General features: G+C 55.9%; 1 protein-coding gene and 1 long non-coding RNA gene across 4 annotated transcripts in view; one reads left to right on the forward strand and one right to left on the reverse strand.

Moving 5' to 3' along the window:
- Positions 1–7,692: 7,692 nt before the first annotated feature.
- On the reverse strand, positions 7,693–15,698 carry LOC122461998. Its single transcript, XR_006284315.1, has 3 exons — positions 15,565–15,698; positions 10,490–10,612; positions 7,693–10,136 (listed from the first exon to the last, which is right to left on the reverse strand). It is a non-coding gene; the product is annotated as an uncharacterized LOC122461998 (long non-coding RNA).
- LOC102944430 (cytoplasmic phosphatidylinositol transfer protein 1) overlaps positions 14,426–21,336 on the forward strand; it is a 43,715-nt gene continuing 36,804 nt past the window's right edge. The window contains exons 1-2 of one of the 3 annotated variants that reach the window (XM_037911128.2): positions 14,426–14,754; positions 20,525–20,727. In XM_037911128.2, coding sequence (XP_037767056.1) covers positions 20,680–20,727 — 48 coding nt within the window. In that variant the 5' untranslated portion in view covers positions 14,426–14,754; positions 20,525–20,679. Of the gene's footprint in view, positions 14,755–15,623; positions 15,752–20,524; positions 20,728–21,336 lie in introns of those variants that run through there. The other 2 variants (XM_037911124.2, XM_037911126.2) reach the window with 2 other exon arrangements.

Consider the following 21,336-nt stretch of genomic DNA (forward strand, 5'->3'; position numbering starts at 1 on the left):
AGGCAGGCTTTCCAGAACTTTCTTTATCAGTGTGTGGGAAGCAAAGCAAAGTGCTGCCAATGCACTGGAAGGGCGGCAGGTGGCATAGTGCAAAGAGGTACAGATCAAAGGAAGGAGGAGCCAGGAATGGGTCAGGGCTGGAGTGTCTTGAAGATCTCTCCATTGCAGTGTGAGAGGAAGGGAATGCTGAGTACACCGTGTGCGTTGGCAGCTTCCCAAGTTCCCACCTAGTTCGCATGAAATAGAGGATGTTGTTTAAGGATGTGTGAGCGTCAGCCGTACAATGAAGGTGCAGCCTGTGAAGACTACAAGTCCCAGAATGCAATGCTACATGTGCTCCACGCCCTTGCAGGATACATTGCAGAAGTCTGTCAGCTGCAGTTTGGCCAGGCCCTCATTTGGACTTAAATGGTAAGAGCTTTGGGGCAGGGAGTCTGTACGTACAGCGCCTAGCACAGCGGGGTCCTGATTTATGGGTGGCATCTAGTAGTACAGTACAAATAATTGCTCTTGAGCTGCCATCTAGTGGTAAAACTTGGGGATATCAGTACAGACCAGGCCAAAAATGTGTCCTGGCTTGACCCTGCAAGTATCTGATTTATAATGCCAGCCTGTTCCAGCCCTGCCTGTTCTGGGAGTTGTGGTGGTACAGCATGGAAGGGGGCACTTGCATTGTGAACACCAGCTCAGATCCAACGTGGGTCATTGTGACCTGCTGGCTGGTCTGTAGAAAGTATGTGTGTGTTGTGTTATGTACCGGGAGGTGTCAGCCCAGTCCCTAATGCAGAAGTGTCCACACTGGCCAATCACAGCTGACCCGTGGCCTGGTTGGGTTTGCAGAGGGCTCCCCTAGGGCCATGTGGGGAAGTCTGCCCTGCCTGCGCTGGGCCTGTCCTGTGGATAAACACTGCGATTCGCTCTCCAGGGCTGTGTGCCCCGTGCCTCTCAGCAGCACAAGGGGTGAAACCCCTCTCTGGGCAGAGGGGCCTGCCCAGGCCCTGTTCTCTGGAAAGGGAAGACCAGCGTGAGGAATAGAGAGCTGCTCCGTGATAATCTGTTTGCACCATATGTTGGCCTGGTGTTTTCTGTAGCTCAGTGCCTCTCCCTAGGGGAGCCGTGGGGCAGGATGGAGCTGGCTCAAGCGGTGGTATGGGGATCGTGCTGCCAGCACTTAGTTCTGGGGACTCTTGCTCCATCACTTGCTGAGCCTACAAAACTGGTTTGACCAGGCAGGACAAAGCCTGCTGAGACTAACAAAGAACGGGGCAGGATTTAAAAGCTGCTCTCGGGACAGTGCAGGGGGAGGGGGAAGCAGATGGAAAAGACATGCAGACACAGGAGCCTGGGGGAGGGCTGGCTGGAGAAGCTGGGCTGTCTAGCTCCAGCTGGGGACGGTTACAGTAGGGCTCTAGGTCAGACACGTGCACGTACACTAGTTGTTCGAAAATCCTTCTCCCTCTAGTTCTTTGTCCCTGCTGTTAGACAATCTGCTGTTTGCAGAAAGCACCGTATTCCTGGTCACAAGTTCCCATAGGGAAGAAATGCAGGTGCCCCAAGTGCCCCCGCTCTGTCAGAGTTACAGGGCCAGCTGCACCTTTGGCCCCTTTCCGGGCTCAGGCCCCCTGCCCCTCTCCGGGCTGGGAACGTGTTTGTAACAGCGACAGACCCCAGTTGTCAGTGGGCAGGATTGAACCTGGGGTCTCTGGAGCCTGGGGTCTTTGGAGCTTGGTGCATGAGCCTCTACCGCAAGAATTAAAAGCCAGCTGGCTGTTAGCTAAGGCTGTAGAGCAGACTCATTAATCTCTCTCTCTAAGTTGTCTCGGTGCCACGAGATGGGACAGAACACCACACCCTGAAGGTGTTTGGGTCACAAACGCACCCCTCAGGGATCAGGCCCCCTCCCCTTCTCTGGCCTAGGCACGCACCCCTCTGGCGTCAGGCCCCCTCCCCCTCTCCGGCTTGGGAATGCACCCCTCAGGCATCAGGCCCCCTGCCCTTCTCTGGGCTGGAAATGCACCCCTTGGGCATCAGGCCCTCTGCCCCTCTTCAGCCTGGACACGCACCCCTCCAGTGTCAGGCCCCCTTCCCCTCTCTGGGCTGGGAATGCAGCCCTCGTGGGTCAGGCCCCCTGCCCCTCACCGGGCTGGGAACGCACCCCTCCGGCATAAGGCCCCTTGCCCCTCTCCGGCCTGGGAAGCATCCCTTGGGCATCATGTCCCCTGCCCCTCTCCAGCCTGGGCACTCACTCCTCCTGCATCAGGCCCCCTGCCCCTCTCCAGCCTGGGAATGCACCCCTCCGGGGTCAGGCCCCCTGCCCCTCGATGGGGCTCAGGCAACCCTCTGAGAGCAGGAGCCTTTGCTACCACCTGCGTGTCACCCTGCAGGGCCGATGGGGGTTTGGACTCCGCAGACAACCCAGCCAGAGGTGTCAGAACTCCTTGCCTGAGGAGGTTGTGAAGGCTTGGACTATAACAGTGTTTAAAAGAGCATTGGATAAATTCATGGAGGTTAAGTCCATGAATGGCTCTTAGCCGGGACAGGTAAGGAATGGTATCCCTAGCCTCTGTTTGTCAGAGGGTGGAGATGGATGGCAGGAGAGAGATCACTTGATCATTACCTGTTAGGTTCACTCCCTCTGGGGCACCTGGCATTGGCCACTGTTGGCAGACAGGATCCTGGGCTGGATGGACCTTTGGTCTGACCCAGTATGGCCGTTTTTATGTTCTAACCGTCCCAGCACTTCCCTTAAGGCCTATGAAGGGGAAGCTGCCTGCTGGCCATCGTGCATCTCCGACCAACCCCAAACAGCCCCCTAGTGTGATGGCGTCTGCAGCCCCCCTCTGGCCAGGAAGGGGTTCGGGAGAGCTTGCGGGCTCAATCAGCCATGCCCCGTTACACCTGTGAGCGGTGCCAAGTCTGGAGAGAGGAGTTCAAAGAGGAAAAGCCCAGCTCAGTGGGGGGAAGGGGTAGATCTACTGGAGGGAGGCCAGGGCAAGCCTGAGACTGCGGGATGCCAGAGCCTCCTTGAGGTAGGTGGGCCTGGCATAGGCTTTGTCCCCTGTGACTAATCCACCCTCCTTCGGGGATCTGTGGAGGAGTGAGCATTGGAAGGGGCTGAGAGGGAGGCCTAGAGACAGGCTGAGCTAGGAGGTAGCCAAGGGAGGAAGCAGTGGGGTTGAATAGACAGAGTTTAGCTGCTTGCTACAGGGTCCTGGGTTCCCTGTTGGCTCCCAGGGGATGGGGGCATGAAGGCCCCCGGTGACAAGGGCTGGAGAGCCAATAAATTTTGAGGTGAGGCTGAAGGCCCAGCGAGAAGCCAGGAGGCTGCTGTTGAGCTGGACTCAGTTTACGCCCAGAGAGGTGGGACTCGCTGGCCAAGTCGTAAGAAGCAATGAATGACTGTAGGGCTGGAGCAGCCGTTGGCTGGGGGCACCCATAGAGAAGACCCTCCTATGCCACACTCAGCCAGGAAGGTGCACGTCCATGGTAAGTTCCTCTTCTACACTGTGTGAGAGGCACATACACAGATATCCAGACAGAAAACACCGGCTCAAAGGCAGGCCAATGGACAGGAGTAAATCCTGTGAGAGCAGCGCCACATTTGTCCCGGGGAGCGCTGGCTGGGTGTGTTCTGGGTGTCACAACTTCTGGCAGGCCCCAGCCATGCCTTCGGCTCCACTCTTAGAGCCCTGCGTGGCCACAGGCGAGTGGAAGTCCGGTACCAGCGTTTGTGGGGACAGCAGTACAGACAGGGCCTCTGCCAGGGATCTGCCCAGTGCCCACGCTACAAATGCAGCCCTGGCAGGGACCCTGCTCTCACCATGGGCTAACCTGGCCCCACCTGTAGGACAATCCAGAACGTATCTGTGTCTCAGAGCAAGACTCCATCCTGGTTCTGGATCTGGCCTGAGAACTGCATCCCTGCTCCAGACTGGAACTGCTTCGAGCTGGTTCCCCAGTGGGGTTGCATTTGTAGCCTAGTCAAGCTGGGGTGGAGGGATGGACCACAGGGAGCCACCACCCCCACGAGCTGGGACTCAGCCTGCAATGCCAGCCACATGCCCACAGATCTCCTGGCATAGGCAGGGGATTCTGAATACTTAAACAGTTAGGGGTTGGGCGCGTGCACGAAAGGAACACCGGTACTGGAGCCAGCACAGAATGACTCCAGCGTGCGGGGTACCAGAGAGGACCAAAAGCTGCAGTTTCATGCAGGGACGTACACGGCCCCGGGCCAGGTGGGGAGATGGGAGACATATCTGTATCCCAGGGGGATCCTGCCCCCTGCAGCCAGCAGAAGGAAATTGGGAGGCACAGGGATGTAGCTGGACAACACGCCCGTGTCCAGCAGGGCAGCCCCCACTCCCTCTCCCCCCTCCTGCCAGGCACACAGGCAGCCCCCGCCAAAAAAGCAGCAGGACAGGCACCGCTGCAGGAAGTGGGAGACATCCTGCTGGAGGGGGCCCTGTTCGGAGGCCAGGCCACCAGGGCGAAGCGCAGGAGGCCAGCACCCGTCTGGACACAAGCTGTGAACCTCAGTGGGGGCTCTGCCCCCTGGGCTCCCCCTCCTGCTGCATTATGGCCTCCACTGCCGCCTTTTCCTCCTCCAGGGAACCAGCCTCCTGCTCTGCGTCCAGCTGGGGGCCGCCTAGGTGCCACCCCCGGTGCCACTCAGCGCCCCTGCAGCTCTCGCTCTCCTCCTCCTCTGGTGCTGGCCCCTCCGTTCCTGGCCTCTTCTTGGCTGGGGAAACGGGGGGTAGGGAGACTCGTACAGGGCGCGCTTGGACACTGCTGTGGGCCCCCCCCATGCCCTCTGCCCCTCACCACTCCTGCCTCGCACGCTGGGCTCTATTTCTGACATGGCCGAGCATCGCTCCGTCCTGGATTTCAGGCACTGGCACCACGCCTTGAACCACTCCGGCAGCACTAACAGGAGACCCACCTAAGCATGGGCACAGCACAGGCTTTGGCTGCTGGCCAGGGAGCTGGTAGGTAGATTGGGGGTGGCTGAGCCAGTTTACACCTGTTATAGGCATTTCAGATGCTTAGCTAAGAAACCTATGAAGAGGTGTCACCATGCCCCCCCCCCCCGCCCCCGCACAAGGTCCTGCATCAAAGCCTGGCAGGGTGGGATGCCCTTTCATTCACCAGCCAGCCCAAACTGAGGCGTGACCAAGCGACTGGCTGAAAAGCCCAGCACACTCAGAGATGCAGGGCTCGGCTCTGCCCTTCACACTGCGACTGCTCGGGGCTGGAACTCCAAGAACGGTGCCAAGGCCGCAGACGTGAGGATGCCTCCAGGGGACGCACGCCTGCCCTTGACGCAAGCACCGCGCCAGTGAGCTGCTCTAATTGTGTCTACGAGGAGCCGCGCTCCGTAGAACCTCTGTCTCCCAGGATTGATACGTTGCTATAAAAAGCAACCTGCAATCCTTCAGCTTGCTCTATTCTGGGCTCCGTTTACCAAGTCGCACGCTCGCAGGCTCTTCATCCAGCAGAGCGTCAGGATGTGTGTGTGTCAGCACACAAGTGTGGCTGTGCCGCTCAGCTGGGACGGTGTGATGGTGTGTGGATATGACTCACTCAGCATGTGTAATCTGCTTTGCTGGGGGGAACCGAGGGGGGTGGGTGGGCACGTGACTTTCTGCTTCAGTTTGTGTTGTATCTCCATGTGACTTTGCTTTTGTGTGTATCTCACCTGTGAGTTCCTGCTTGGGTAGGGTCCCAGCGCAAAGGTGGATCCGTGAGCTTCTGCCATCCCGCTCACTGGGCATGAGTTGTGAGTGCACCTCAGTGCCAGGGGGCATCTGTGTGTGTGTGTTTCTTGGCCAATGTCTGATTCTCCCCCTGTGTGTGCCATGCCATGTCAACATGGGTGAGGCTCAGCCTTTCTGTGTCCGAATCTGCAGGGAGAGAGGAGGCTCATTGGGTAGGAATCGCCAGGTTCAGGCATAGAGAGACCTAAGGGATGGGGGGCTCAGTGGGTGGGAATCAGCCACTGAGCTATGTGGGGGAAGGGGCAGCTCAGTGGATGGCATCATAGCGTTTGTAGGTGTCTTTGCAGAGCTGCATAGAAATGCTCAGAGGTGACTTCCCAAGCAGCATAGAGGAGGGCAGCGCTCCATGGAACTGACCCTGCTCCTAGGGGAGTCGGTGGCACAACTCACTGACATCGGTGGGCACAGACCGTACCTGAGGAATGAGACCACAGGGCACAGATGTTCAGCAAACGCCAAGGTGGAGAAGGTTTTCCAAGGGAATTGGGAGAGCCGCACACAAGGAAGTGAGCAGATCCCAGTGGCCACAGCACACCAATGAAATGTTCTGTGGGATTCTTTAGCACCTTGGGGCTATAGCAGAAGTCAAGTATAGAAACCTTCCACCATCTCACAGACCAAGATGTGTGTGGGTGGGGGGGGGGGGGGTTGACCATAGATTGGTAGGTGAGATGAGTCAAGAAGAAAGCAGATAGAAGGTAGGTTTACAAGTCATGAAGTTTCATGTAAGCGGGGGAATAGTCCCACTCTTGTGGGGAACTTTCCTGGCTTCTGCACTACCTCGGTGAAGTGGGCTAGCGAAAGGATCCGAGTCCTCGCTCCCACTTCCTTTACCCAGTGGCCTCTGCCCTTGAGGACTGGCAGAGTCCTCGTAACCCCAACAAGGCTGGGCCCAGGATTCCTGGGGGGCTCGACCCCCAACCCTGCTGTGGTCATGTAGGTCAGTAGCTAGGGTGTCCCCACTCCGGGGTACTCTCTCTGCACTGGGCACTTCTCTGACCCACTGACCATTACATACAAGTTAAAGCACATGCAAGTTATTTAATCAACAATTAATTTTAAAAAGAATAAGGAAAAATGGGAAAGGTTAAAGGAAACACATCACCCCGCTCTGTGGCAGGGAACATCACAAACAGTGTCTCTGGAATGTCAGGGCAGTTCACAGTCTGTTCCTTGTAAGTCCCAGGCCTTCTTCTCAGGCCCTGGCTGTGCTGCAGGGATGCTGTGGGTTGGACACTTGCTCTGTTGGTGGCCACACGCTCTCAGGCTCTAGGTGGTAGGACCCTTCTTCCCAGAGTCGCCCCCGCCTTGTCGGGGTTACAATCCAAGCCTGGCCTGCAGAGCCTCTCACCGCACCCAGCTCCGGACTGCTCCAGCTCCAGCTCCACCCCTCTGTCTCTGCTGCTCTGCCTCCAGCTCCCTGGGCTGCTTCTTTGGCCCCTCTGCCTCTGGTTGCTACAGCTCTGCTCCCAGGACAGGGTCTGCTCTGCAGGCTGCTTCTGTGACTCTGCTCCCAGCACTGACCTGCTTCGTGGGCTGCTTTTCTGGCCCCTCTGGCTTTGGGGCTGCAGCTCTGCTCCCAGGGCAAGTCTGCTCTCTCTGGGCTGTGCCTCTGGCTTTGGGGCTGCAGTTCTGCTCCCAGGACAGGGTCTGCTCTCTCTGGGCTGCTTTTCTGGTCCCTCTGGATCTGGCACAGCTCTGCTTCCAGCTTAGCTTGGGCCCCTGCTTTCTCCTTAGCTCTGCCCGACTCTGTCTGACCCAGGCAATTCCAGCTCACACGGAGGACGGGGCCTCCCTGGCCTCCTGACTCCCTGATTAGCCTGCCCGCCCTGTCATTCAGGCTGACCTGGAGCATTGGCCTCTCCCCATTGTACCTGGGGGCTGTCAGTCTCAGGGTCCTGATTCGCCATCGACCCTTCCCCCTTTTTAGTACTGGGAGCTAGCCACCCAGAACACCCCCACTGAATGTTAGTAAGAGGGCAACAGTCCCCTTACATTCAGTTTGATGCAGGCAGGAAGGCAAAGCCAATGAAAAGATCTGAAGAAGGTCTGGACACAGTCAGAGCAGCATGCCCAGTGGACAACTTCTGCAGCAGCATTCTGGACTGGTTGAAGAGGGGATGGAGGTGAGAGTGCAGGGGACCTCAGAGAAGGGAGCTGCAGGGGTTGAGGTGAGAAATAGTCAAGGCCGGAGGGGGTTTATTGGCAGTGGGAATGGAGAGTAACAGGCAGATGTTACAAAGGAAACAGCAGCATGGTTTAGTGACAAACATCAGTGCAGTGGGGAGATAAGTCAAAAATGACACCAAGGTTGTGAGTCTGCTGGACAGGGTGTAGTGGAATTGCCAGTGGTGATAGAGAAGAGAGGGCAACCTTTGGGCGGAAAGCAGGGGTTAGTTCTTCCCATGCAACAACCAACCCTGGAGTTAAATCCTAACTCAAGGGAAAGGAATGGAGAGAATAATGCAACCTACATTTTGGGGCAATGGGACAGTGGTGGAGATAGGGAGGTGGAGAATTGGGAGGAGAAGGAGGGTTCAAGGTTAGGGTGTGATGCCAGGGTCAGACAATGAGGGCCAAGCGCAAGTCTGAGTTCAGCAGGAGAGAGAGGAGCTGGAGTTGGCCTCAGGGAGATTTAGGCCTAAATTCTCACAAAGGTCCTCTGATTCTGGGCACTGCCGTTTTTGGGTTCCCAGCTTGGGACAACGAGGTGTGGGTGCTCAGTGCCTCTGAAAATCAGGACCTAAGTGGAATACCCAGCATGAAATGAGTGCAGAGTGTTACAGGAGAGGTGGCTGGGGAGGTGGGAAAAGACCACGGCCTCATGTACTCTGCTGAAAGGCAAGGTCACAGATAGCGCAGACGAGACACGTTGGGATGGATTGATGGTCACAGGGGGTGTCAGTTCCGACTAGCACCAGGGGCTAACACGTGTGATTTCAGAGCATTTCAGGAAGGTGTTGCAGAAACATAAGAGACTTCCACATTGCATCTCCATAGCAATGTCTGGATGCACATTCCATGTAGCCTTTGCCTAGGGACTAATTATTCCCTGGTGCGGAATCGGAGGTTGCATCAAGAGGGTGCCTGATTGCTCGGACCCACTGGGGTAGGGGACTGAGTGCTAAGTTCAAGGGGCATGCAGCCCACCTGGGGTTTTCTAACCTCTGTGCTCCTTCCCCAAACCCAGCCCATGGCATTCTATGGGAGGTTGGAGAATATTCATCTTAAACTCAACACTTTCCTGCACCAGGCACTTGCTGCTTCTGGTGCAAACTCAGGAAGCATGTAAGTGGCTAAGCACATGAGTGCTCCCATTGTCACCCAGACTGTAGCCCTACTGAAGTCACTGGGACTGCTCATGTGCTCACGTACCTTGCTGAATCAGGTCTATGACTTTAAGGGACAGTGCTTCCCTCCCTGCTGAAATTAATCTTGTGCGACTGCCCTTGGCCCACACTGCTGTAATAGTACAGAGAGAAAAGAGATCACTCCCTGCCCTGAGGAGTGGGACGCTTGCATCTGGGCAGCTTGGGGTCAGCATGTCTGGTTTGGTGATCTCCCTCTGAAAATGTCAGCTTCCCTTGTCGCAGCTGGGTTCTGGGCCGGGGCTCTAGTCCAGACATGGGACCCAGTAGCAGGTAAAGGTCAGTATGGGGACATAAAGTTCTGGCACACAGTATGTGGGACAAAATGAATGGGGTTAATGAAGAAGCTCTGCCCGGAGGATGGCAGGAGAGGTCACCCCATTTACCCTGGCCTGGTGCAGAGAGGCTTTGGCAAGTGAGGATTCCCCACTCCATCGAGTGTAGATCAATTGTAGGGTCTTCACCAGTGGTGCTCCAATATGTCCATCAAGATGAACAGGGGCAGGAGAAGCCCCAAAAGGGGAAGGTGGGCTAGAGGGGTACAGAGCTTGGCCTCTGTGATTATGTTATGCTCCTCGTTAAATACTGGTTCCAATACCAACTCCCACACAGATGTTGCTTGGTGCCGTTCATCTGGGTCAGTGCTATTTCATGGATTCCTAGGGTAAAATCCTGTCCCGGTTGAAGTCAATGGGAGTTTTTCCATTGATTCAATGGGGGCCAGGTTTTCACCCAGAGATTTTTCAGGTCAGAAGGGATCGTTCTGATCATCTGGTCTGATGTCCTGCATAGCGCAGGCCAGAGAACTTACGTGCTTTCGGCCTCTGAAAATCTCCATGGAATATTTTAGGAGAAATGTCAGTATTCATCCCTTCTCCAGTCATCCTGAGACTTCTGCATGTGGCCAACTATCAGTCCTTTTTCTCCAGTTGGAATCAATGGGGGTGGAGCGCCAATAACTTGTCTGATCTGCTCTTCAATCTCCACTCTCCTACAAAGGGAAGTGCAGGTGTGTTTATTTAGCGCCGGGGCTCAGCAGGTTGTGGGGTGGGGCGTTCGGGCCAAGGGGAGGGCATTATAGGAGTGTTTGTGCACCGGGGTGGGGAAATGGGGTAAGGGTTTCCAGCCACGGGGAGGGGATTATAGGAGTGTTTGCATGAGAGATGAGGCCACTGGCTTGCTGGCATGAGGTGTGTGTGTTGTGAGGAGGGTTGCTGAGCAGAATCATACTTGAGCATAAGATATTGCTGAGCTCTTCTTCCTCCGCTGGCAGGCACCCTACCACCCCAGGGGCTACTCAAGTTCCTCCCTAGCTGACAGGCCAATGTGATGCTGAGCTCTCACCTTCCCAGGCCTGTTTTGCTACATCAGCGCCTGCTCCCGGTGTCCTTGGCACTATTTTTAAGAGCATGTGTTTGCCGCAAGGAAAGCTGATATCCATCTTGTCCATTCATCAGTGTTGCTTCCCTGGAAAGACAAAGGCTAAATTTATCCCCCTCCTCATCAGCCAAGCGAGGCGAGAGAAATGCTCCCCGCCCCAGCCTGGTCACACACACTGACGTTGGTGGTCCAGGGGATCTCGCATGTCCAACATCCACAAACACAAGCCTGGGGCCAAATCCACTTACACAGATGGCAGTTCACAGACCAGCTTCAGGGCTTAGCTACACTTGAATGCTACAGTGGCACAGCTAGTATAGACGTTACCTATGCCAATAGGAGGGAAGATTTCTTCTGTTGACCTAGCATTGTCTACAGGGAGACTTAGGTTGGCTTAACTACATCGCTCAGGGGTATGGATTTTTCACACTCCTGAGAGCTGTAACTGGATCGATCTAACCTAGTGTAGACCAACCCTCACACAGCCCTATTACCTAGGGGACACAGACTCCAGGATGCAAACACCACCACGTGTACAAAACACACACCCACCTGATCCACATGCCCTCCATCACTCTGATCAGTGCATCTTGAGTGAATCAGATCTGGGGCTAAATTCCCTGCTGGTGCAAACTGGTACAACTTCATTGGCTTCTGTGGATTTGGGCTAGTTCACACCGCAACCTGTCTGGCCCCTGGGGTTCTCAGCTCTTCCTGACTTCATTAATGCTTTAAAATTTGTGAAACTTGTGCCAAGACACAATGGTGTTGGACCCACTAAAAATGCCTCAGAGGCACATAAACGATGCCACGCTGGGTGTTGACAGGAACTCCCCTGAATTGACATCAGTCTGTCTCATGGCCATAACAGGCCTGATGCTTCCATCTTCCCCCCTCCCTGCCTCCCTATGTGGCAGGTTCAGAAATGGATGGCTGTTAGCCCCTGATTTCCAAAGAAATCTGGGATATTAGGCTGAACGCTACGGTGCACAAAGTCCTTTCCCAAGGATTTCACATTCAACGGTTCCCATCACCACTAGGTGGTGTAGGTCTGCTGCTGAATTTTCTCCATGGCAAAAGTAGATGGATGTTTTCTTGTTTTAACAGAGAAAAATCAGGGACTGTGGTTAAATACTCTCCTTTCTTCCTCCCTGCCTGGATGCATCAAGACAGGGTCAGGTCATGACAGCAATAGAGGAAAAGGCCATTCCTGAAACCTTACAGAAGTCCCAGCAGCCACCTCTTCCAACTGGCTTGGAAAGGTTCCTACAAACAAACTTTCTGTCCCATGAGACTGAAGCCAGCTCATCATCTCATGTTGGGCATGCCCAAACTTTGCCTAGCTGGGAGCCACACATTAGCAACTTCCAGAAAGCCAAGGGATCAATTTGTATAAAATCGTGTGATCCCTGGAGACTACACATCCTGGCATGCAATGTGCTACTTTGATCTAATCAACCCTTTCTTATGCATCAAGATGGAGTACTGCATGTAAAGTTTCAAGGGCCATGCTTTGTGTATTAAAGACCAGGTCAGCTGCAGGCTACATTGTAGAACCTGGGGGATGGCATTCAACCCACAGGCCACCCCACGTCCACCCCTGTGTGAAGCAGGGTTTGAATTGACAACGCTGAGCCATTCTAGTGGCCCTGGTCTTTCATCTGGTCTCAGCATGGGTGTCATTAGAGGGGTCCTGGAACTGTCAAGTCATCTGTTTCCGAAAACAAACACAGCTCTTGCTTCACGTGGTGATGCCAGAAGGTTTGCCCTTGCAGGTGCAGCTGGTCATGAGTTACTGTTCCCTGGGTCTGGTTGTTTGTAGGTTTTCCTGCTGAGTTCCATTAGAGTTCATCCATTCCAGCCCCTCCGCCCTCCTGGCACGCACCCTATTCCAAAGGGATCAGTCAGGATCAGGTGAGGGAGAGTGATACTAGGCAGCACTTGTGTGTTTGCAAACAGACTGTGGTATGTGCTGTCTCCAGGGAAGATCTGGCTTGTACTTTATACTGTTTGGAAAACTTGGGCCCAATCCTGTGAGGTTGTGAATGCTCTCAACTCCTTTTGAGGTCAGCAGGAGCACAGACTGTTGGGTTAAATGTGGCCCCAAAGTGAGGGTTCATTAATGCTGTGTAAAACTTAAAACTATTACAGATGTTTCTATTAAAAAAAATAAATGTTACAAGAAATCAAATGAACAAAAGTGTTTGCAAGCTAAATATTTCAAGGGCATGTTAGTTCATGAAAGCCCTCAAGTGAAACTCACCAAAAACTAACTGGAAACAAAAAGTAAAAGGAACTGATCTATGTTTAATGACCAGGTTGACATGAAAGTGCATTGGGGAAACAGGCACATTAAATCTTACTTGTTTATTAATGATCATTATTATTGCTTTGTGCTGATAATCTGTGTAAAACATACATAAAGACAGCCCCTGTTCATTACAATCTAAGGCCCTGATGCTGTAACTGGATCCGTACCAGCAGCTTCACTGAAGTCTGTGGGACTTTGCATGGGTGTTAGAATGTGCGTACCTGGATCTGACTGCAGAACTGGACCCATAGGCCAGAGACACTTGGAAGGAAAAACATGCGAGGACAGAGACGGGGTTGTTTAGGGTATTAGTGAGATTCCACTCCAAAGGGTCAGAGTTTTAAGTGGGTCTTAAATGAGGTGAGCATGAGCAGGGGGAAGTAAATTGCATTTGTAAAACTTCCTGGTCCATTTGTGCTTTAGAATCATAGAAGATTAGGGTTGGAAGAGACCTCAGGATGTCATCTAGTCCAATCCCCTGCTCAAAGCAGGACCAACACCCACTAAATCATCCCAGCCAGGGCTTTGTCAAGCTGGGCCTTAAAAACCTCTAAGGATGGAGATTCCACCACCTCCCTAGGTAACCCATTCCAGTGCTTCACCACCCTCCTAGTGAAACAGTGTTTCCTAATATCCAGCCTAGATGTGCCCCACTGCAACTTGAGACCATTGCTTCTTGTTCTGTCAAGAAGGGCCATGTTTAGGTCTTATCTAGTGGGCATGCTTCTTGGAGCAGCAGCCTTGCTCCAGTGGTGGGGAGCTGTATAAGGCAGGATTTCAGACTCACTAATGTATAATAGGTTTCAGAGTAACAGCCGTGTTAGTCTGTATTCGCAAAAAGAAAAGGAGTACTTGTGGCACCTTAGAGACTAACCAATTTATTTGAGCATAAGCTTTCGTGAGCTACAGCATCCGATGAAGTGAGCTGTAGCTCACGAAAGCTTATGCTCAGATAAATTGGTTAATCTATAATAGTGTTGGTAACCCAGCTGCCAGGCCCAGATCCTGCAAGGCCTTACTCCTGGGCTTAGCTTTAGGCTGTGCAAACAGGACAATGACTTCAGCGGGCTAAGAAAAGGGAAGAGACTGCCTGGAAGGTTTTCCTGAATTGAGGTGGGTTGAGTGTGAGTGGGGGGGGGGGGGGGGGGGGAGGGGGAGGCAGTGTTTAAAGATGTGGGATAACATTTGCAAAGGTACCTAAAGTTAGCCTCCCAAACCCATATTTAGGCACCTCAAAGAGGCCTAAATATTTGCAGAGGTGCCAAGCAGCGCCCCTGACAGTGCGGTGCGCTTTAGTCTGGCTGCAGGACCCAAGCCTTGAGCAAGCTCGGCAGGCGGGTTTGCAAATGTCAGTATCCGAGTTTAACCTGGCGATGCCCCTCTCCTGGGCAAACAGGCGGGAACCTCCCTTCTCTCTCTCCAAGTCCCACAGCCAGCCGGAGCCAGGCACCCCGCCCCCTGGCCGAGCCAGTCACAGCGGCGGATGGGCTCCGGCTGGCTCCCCGCTCGCGGTGGTTGCGGGTAAGGTTTCTCTCGCTGCGCTGCCCCGGCTGGCTCCCTGGCGGCGGGCAGGTATTTCCACGCTCCGCACGCCCCCCCCGGGGCAGGGCCGGCCGGGCTGCCTGCGCTGACAGATGCTTTCCCCTAGGGGTCGGCGTGAGCCAGGGCTCGGCAGCAGGATGCGGCGAGCGGCGGCACCGGAGTGAGGGAGCCGCACTCTCAGCCCAGGGGCAGCGGCGTGGGCAGCGCGGATCGCTGGCTCCCGGCCCTCCTGGGGCGCAGGCAGCCCGGCTGCTGGCGGGGGAGAGGCGGCGGGTCCCTCGGCCTAGCGGGGCTCGGGAGTTGGAGGCAAACTCCCGTGAGCGGCCGCCGCGGGGGCGGACAGATGTGAAGGAGAATCCCGCCGCTCCGGGTCCGGGTGAGCTGAGGGCGGGGGGAGGATGGAGAGCGCGCGGGGGGGGGCAGAGGAACCACGTGTGGGAGGATGGGGAAGGGCGAGGGGGCGCTGGGGTTACGGGAGGGAGGATGGGGCAAGGAGGGGGCTCTGGGGGCACGGAAGGGAGGGAGGAGGGGGCAGGGAGGGAGTGCTGGGGTTACGGGAGGGAGGATGGGGCAAAGAGGGGATGCTGGGGGCACGGAGGGAGAGAGGAGGGGGCGCTGGGGGCACTAGAGGGAGGGAGGAGGGGCAGGGAGGGGGTGCTGGGGGCACTGGAGGGAGGGAGGAGGGGGCAGGGAGGGGGTGCTGGGGTTACGGGAGGGAGGATGGGGCAAGGAGGGGGCGCTGGGGGCACGGAAGGGAGGGAGGAGGGGCAAGGAGGGGGTGCTGGGGGCACTGGAGGGAGGGAGGAGGGGGCAGGGAGGGGGCGCTGGTGTTACGGGAGGGAGGATGGGGCAAGGAGGGGGCGCTGGGGGCACGGAAGGGAGGAGGAGGGGGCAGGGAGGGGGTGCTGGGGGCACTGGAGGGAGGGAGGAGGGGGCAGGGAGGGGGCACTGGTGTTACGGGAGGGAGGATGGGGCAAGGAGGGGGCGCTGGGGGCACGGAAGGGAGGGAGGAGGGGCAGGGAGGGGGCGCTGGGGGCACGGGAGGGAGGATGGGGCAAGGTGGGGGCGCTGGGGGCACGGAAGGGAGGGAGGAGGGGCAGGGAGGGGGCGCTGGGGGCACGGGAGGGAGGTAGGAGGGCGCTGGGAGGGGTGCTGGGGGCACGGGAGGGAGGGGGGGGAGGCAGACATCTCCTTGCCAGCCGAGCTGTGGCTCTGTAAAGTTTCTGCCCTGCCGTGCGGCGCCGCGAGCGCGGATTCCCTCTTCGGGCGCCCATCCCATCGCCTCGGGCCCCCGCGTCAGTGCTGGGCCCGGGCAAGTGCGGACCTGGGCGGGAGCGGGTGGGGCGAGGCGCCGCGGGACTCCGCTTTCTCTGGTGAGTTTTGGCCTCCGGCGCTAGCCGCTGGGCAGGGCAGCCACCCCCAGGTCAAGCCTCAGTGAAAACGGCGTCATTAATAGGTAACCTATCCGCCCGCAGCACCTGATCTCCGGGTCCCGGGCATGTGACGGCTGGCCGAGCCCTAGGGCCCGGGGTCGGGGGATGTCTTTGTCTGCGAGCTCCGTGTGCCGGGCCCGCGAGCTGTTCTCCTGGCCGGGGGGGCTGGCAAACAAAGAAAAGGCAAAGCAGAGCTCAGGGCTCACTGGCGCCTGAGGACCTGGCACCTTCCCCCAGCACAGGGCGGGCCTGGAGCCCGACAAGGAGAATCCCTGTTTGCTGTAGGTTTAACTGGGCAGCTTGGAGGTTACCTTAGTGACACATTTACTACAAAACCAGTATTTGCTGGGGATTAGCAGCTGCGTTATAAATAAATTGGCCTTTGGGTGAAGACAAAGTGTAGTGTCAATTTATCAGATGGGAGAGGCTCTGTCCTGTCCTAGGGAGCTGGGCTCAGCCAGATGGTTTTATTACTCAGAGGGCACCAGACGGGGTGTTTCAGAAACAACAGAATGAATCGCCATAGAGTTGACATCTCTCCCACTGCTGATCAAAGGCCACAATGATGGACAGGGAGCGAGAACCCAAGTAGAATGGAGTCCCCACTCACTCTATTCCTATGGTACTAAGGGCTGGGCAAAGGAACATGGGACGGGTCTGCCTTACTCAGTTCCCGTCCCCCAGACAAGCCTTGTGGGTTAGCTCCGGCAGATCCCAATACCCCATTTGGTTTTGGTTCTGGTCCATCTCTTCCCAACTAATTATTTCCATAATCCACAATGTACTCCCTCTGTCCCCACCTCCACCCCCAGATGTGTTGTTGCATGGCTGGGGCATGGCATTTAAATGTTTCCATTAGCTAGATAGTGCACATCTAATAAAATTTACTGTGGATCTGATAAGATTATTATGGCATGGCTGATAAGGTTGTTATTACCAGTCTGTGAATGCTTAATAAGCGTCCCGGTGTAATATACTAATTGATTTTCCAAACTGGGGTCCCAATGCTGCTCACCATGCCCATGTCAGAGGTCCTACCAAAGCCGATGGGGCTGTCACGTGAACAAATGCTGCCGGATCAGTCCAGTGCATGTGGTGCTGGAACAAATCCACAGCTCTTTCAAAGGGTCAGGTTCGGCTCCCATTTACGCTGGAGGAAATCCAGAGCCACTCCACAGGAGTCAGTTTCCTCAGAGGAGCTGAGATCAGCATCTCCACTGAAGGCAGCTCACAAATCAATAAGTGTTTACTGGAGGTGAAACAATTGGCCTCCTCAGCCTCTCCTGGGGACGTAGCACTGCCATAGCATGCAAACATGTTTTGTCTCACTCTTGCCTGGTTTTGTCTCACTGGTCCTTTCTGCTTCCCCCATCTGTTTGTGGTGTCTCCCTGTTGTCTCCGTAGGGCAGGGGCCAGGTCTTTGCTAGAAGTGTGTATAGTGCTTAGCTCACTGCGGTTGGGCCCTCTACCACAATCCAAATCATAAGCTGAAGGGACCTGATCTCCTCTTGCTTGGTGTCCCCCTCTCTCTGTGCTCTCTCCAAGTCCCTGTGCTGAGATTGTGGTGAACGGGCTGGAGGCTCACAGATCAGGCCCCTGAGCTTACCAGCCTGGCTGTAGCATCCCTCCTTGGGTGAATGCTGCATCTGTTTCTTCCATCCCGCCACCTGCCCTCTTTAATTCTGCAGTGAGCTGGCATGTAGTGCCCTGAGAGCAGAATATGCATTAGGGCACCTGACAGGGCTTCTCCGGCTCTGATTTCCTCGTCACCCTAAGCAGTCGGTCTGCCCAGCCATCCAGGGGGTATGGGCTCTCTGTCTTGCCACCAGCATAGGGACATGGGGGCATTCTGTCTGCTGGATATGGGCTCATACACTCTCTTTCTCTACTCTCAGTCCAATGGACACAGGATGTCTGTCTGGCCACCTGGCTGCTCTCTCTGCCTGCCCATCGATCCTTGGGTAGGAGTTACATCTGCCCACTTCTCTACAGCTGGATCTGGGCTAGCCCCTATCCAGCCCAAGCCTATGCGGCAAGGCCTGTCTTCTCATTGTCCTCTGCTCCACTTCCAGTTGGGATCTCAGGAGAAGTGCAGCTTTTGCAGCATGGAGCGTGCCCCTGGATTTTCCTCCAGCCCTTTCCCTCCCCAGCTCCTTCCCCCTGGTTTGTTCTAGCTCTGCTCCCTCTCCTAGCAGAGCTCCTTCCCTAGCCACCTGCATTTCTCGCTGCATTTTCATCCCCCCCAAGTCTTAATGGAGAAGGGTTTTCAGGGAACCAGGGGAGAGGTCTTGCTCCCGCTTCCCAGCTTTGCGTCTCAAGAGGAGACATGTGACTCTTACTGCTTGAAAAGAAAGCTGAGAAGGCGGCTGGGGCGCTCAGCTCTCGCCTGTATGCGTCCCTGAGCAGGGAGAGGGCTTCGCAGGGAGGATGTTGTGTGAAGGGGGTGATTGGCCTCGGAAAGGTGGGACAGCTCAGTACTGAGTGGCAGTGGTAGAATGGATTCCCCCCAGCCCATTCTCCATGGGAGTGCCGAGGGGGCAAGGGCAGTGGAACCCGATCCAGAGGAAGCCCAGTAAGCAGCATGGATTTACGCCCGGAACTATGCCCTCCCGGACACTGGAGAAAGCAACTCCCATATCTGCAGCATAAGGTGTGGTTGGAGCTCAAGCCCTTGCTCAGGTGTGGGGGTGAGGGGAAGGGGGAGAAACCACACAAGCCTTGCTGCCCAGGCTGCTAGTGCCCTGAACAGCCTGCAAGGTGCATATGGGGATCACTCCTCTCCGGGCAGCCCCATGTATGAGCAGCACCCAGAAAACGCTTCTCCATCAGCTGTGGCTGCCTCAGGTCTGAGCCTCTCAGTCAAGGTGCCATCAGACTCTCCCTGCTCCCGGCTGTATCTCTGCTCTCCTTCCTCCTCACCTGCTGTCTGCAACAGCCTCAGCTTGCCCTCCTCAAAGGCCCTTCTGCTCTCTACTCCCATTCTCTTTGCACCTTCCTCCATGGGGCTCTTAAGTGTGGGAAAAGTTTCCTGCTTCTCCTGGGCTGGTTAACCACCCTCACTTCAGCCCTCTTAAATACCTCCCCGGAAGCTGTTCAGTGCTGATAGCACTCACTTATTCCACATACAAATAATTGCCAGTAAATAACTGAGCAAGTGCCTTTCCCAGATGCATTCCACATACCCTGTAGAGCCCAACCTCACCCCCATCCTGGGCCTTGGCATTGTTAGCCAAGGTACTAACCATACAACAGCACAAAGTTCAGGTCAGTCCTTCTCCATAGACTTGGCTGCTCCTGGAGTTCCTCCCTAAGGTGTGCTCAGCCCACACTCATAGTTCTCTGTCCCTGTAGAGCCACTCCCACCTCCTTTTTAGCCACCTGGGATAACAAGTCAGCAGAGCCCACTTAACCCTTTGCCAGCTGGCTCAGCATGAGCTTATAGGGCAGGCTGTTTTAGGCAAACACTGCCAACCTGTTACAGTAGCTGTGTAAGTTTACATGGAAGCGGAAGAGAGGAAGGAAAAGGGAGTTGGATGGTGGAGAGAATCCATTAAAGAAATCTACCTCCCCTGGCAGCTCAGGGATCATGTGTCTGGACTGGGTCTATCTCTCTGGGATTGTAAACTCCTTGAGGTCAAGACTGTGGGACTGGCCTGGTGTAATTGACATTAGGTGTGTATTGTACAGTACTGTGCACTGTGATGGTGTGTAATACCCAGTTAATACTAAGTGCCTCTGAGGCTGCCTGGTCCCAGGGCAAGGCCGGGGACATTGCGGGCAGCCCAATGGCCCCAGTGGATTCAGAACTCAGCAGCTACTTCAGGAGTGTTGGTCAGACACCAGGGGAAGGACTGGCACAGCAGTGCAGCCTACACTGACCGGGTGTTCAGTGGGGACCAACTGCACGTACCATTGGAGTCAAAAGCAACATTCCCATTGGCTGCAGAGAGGCCCAGGGCTGCGCCTGGAGGGTGTGAATCATTGTCACTCACAGGCCGAGGGAGCAGGGGCACCAGCAGCTAGCATGCGTGTAAAACAAGGAGTGTGAGGAGGCAGCCACTTACACCAACCTCTCCTTGTGGCCTCCTCTCCCTCCCCCAGCGTGTGGGTCACCTGGGTGTTTACACACTTGTTAAATCCCACCAAGGGGTTAGCTACACCCTGCGGTGCCACTTCATCCTGTTTTTGGAGCCACTTGTGTAACCTGCACCCCTGTGAACAGCACAGCTGTACTGGCCCAGGGACTCCCAAGGGAGAGGCACCTGCTCCCCTCGGGCTGCACCTGTCCCTGCACCATCAGCTGCTGAGAGGTGCAGACCTTCCCTCAGCAGGGAAGGGGTTAAACCCCAGTTTAGATCCCTCCCTCCCTCCCCTGTGTGGCTGTTTCTTGCCCCGAATGACTGATGTGTGGCGCTGATGTAGCTGGGGGTGCTGGCCTCCCCTCCTTGCCCAGCTCCTGCATCCTCCAGCTCCTTCCCTTGGTACATACCAGGTTGTTACACTCTGGTTTGGTGACCTCACAACCACTGCCATGGCAACGGCTTATGAAGTCACAAGCAGAGCTGTGCCAGTAGCAGGGGAGGAAGGAGAGAGGAGCCTTTGCTCTGACTAAGAAGGGATCGGAGAGTTCCCGGGTGTACGGACTAGAGCCCAGCTGTTGCTCTGCTCTGATCTCTCCTCTCCCCGCGGGCGGGCGGTTCTGTCTCCCTGCAGAATGAGTCCTTCTCCGAAGGAGGCTTGGGTGCCACTCTGCTTTCTCCACACCGACATTTCCACTTGATCCAGCACTCCCGTCTGCCCCCCGCTCTTGGCTTCCTTTCAGAGGGGCTGCCCGTGCACCTTCAGCCCAGCAGCACGAGGGGGCCGCCATGCTGATAAAGGAGTATCGGATCTGCATGCCACTCACCACTGAAGAGGTAAGCGCTCGGCTGCTGTCCTGGGGGGCACTGCGGGTGGAAGGGGCGGTGTGGGCTGGACCCCAGGCGGCTAAAGGATTCGGTGGAACACTCTCCATTTGCTGCGAGGGACGTTGGGGCCCCAGAGACACGAGTCACGAGGGAGTCTGCCCTTCCCGTGAGCCAGGCGACACTGCCCAGCATGAGGGGGTGCAACATAGCTGCCCCCGTGCATGCCAGAGCGCCGCTGCGGGGCAGATAGAGGGGCAGATAGCAGCAAGGGGCAGAGGAGCGGATCAGGGTCGGGAAGAGATACTGTACGGGGGGGGATAGCAGCAGGGGGGGAGAGGGGAGCAGGGTCTGACAGGGGAGGAGGGGTGTGATGGGGCAGAGCAGGTGGGGGGGACAGAGATGGGGAGGGGGGATGAGGGTCTGATGGGGGAGGAGGGGTGTGATGGCAGAATAGGTTGGGGAAGGACAAAGGACATATGGGGTCTAATGGGAGAAGAGAGGAATGATGGGGTGGGATAGCAGCAGGCAGTAAAGGTGGGGAATTGGAGTCTAATGGGGTATAATAGAGAATAGGATCGCAGCAGGTGTGTGGGAGATGTGGGGAGATCTAGGATGGGG

This window comes from Chelonia mydas, chromosome 10 (genome assembly GCF_015237465.2).
Source record: "Chelonia mydas isolate rCheMyd1 chromosome 10, rCheMyd1.pri.v2, whole genome shotgun sequence".
Classification (NCBI taxonomy): domain Eukaryota; kingdom Metazoa; phylum Chordata; order Testudines; family Cheloniidae; genus Chelonia; species Chelonia mydas.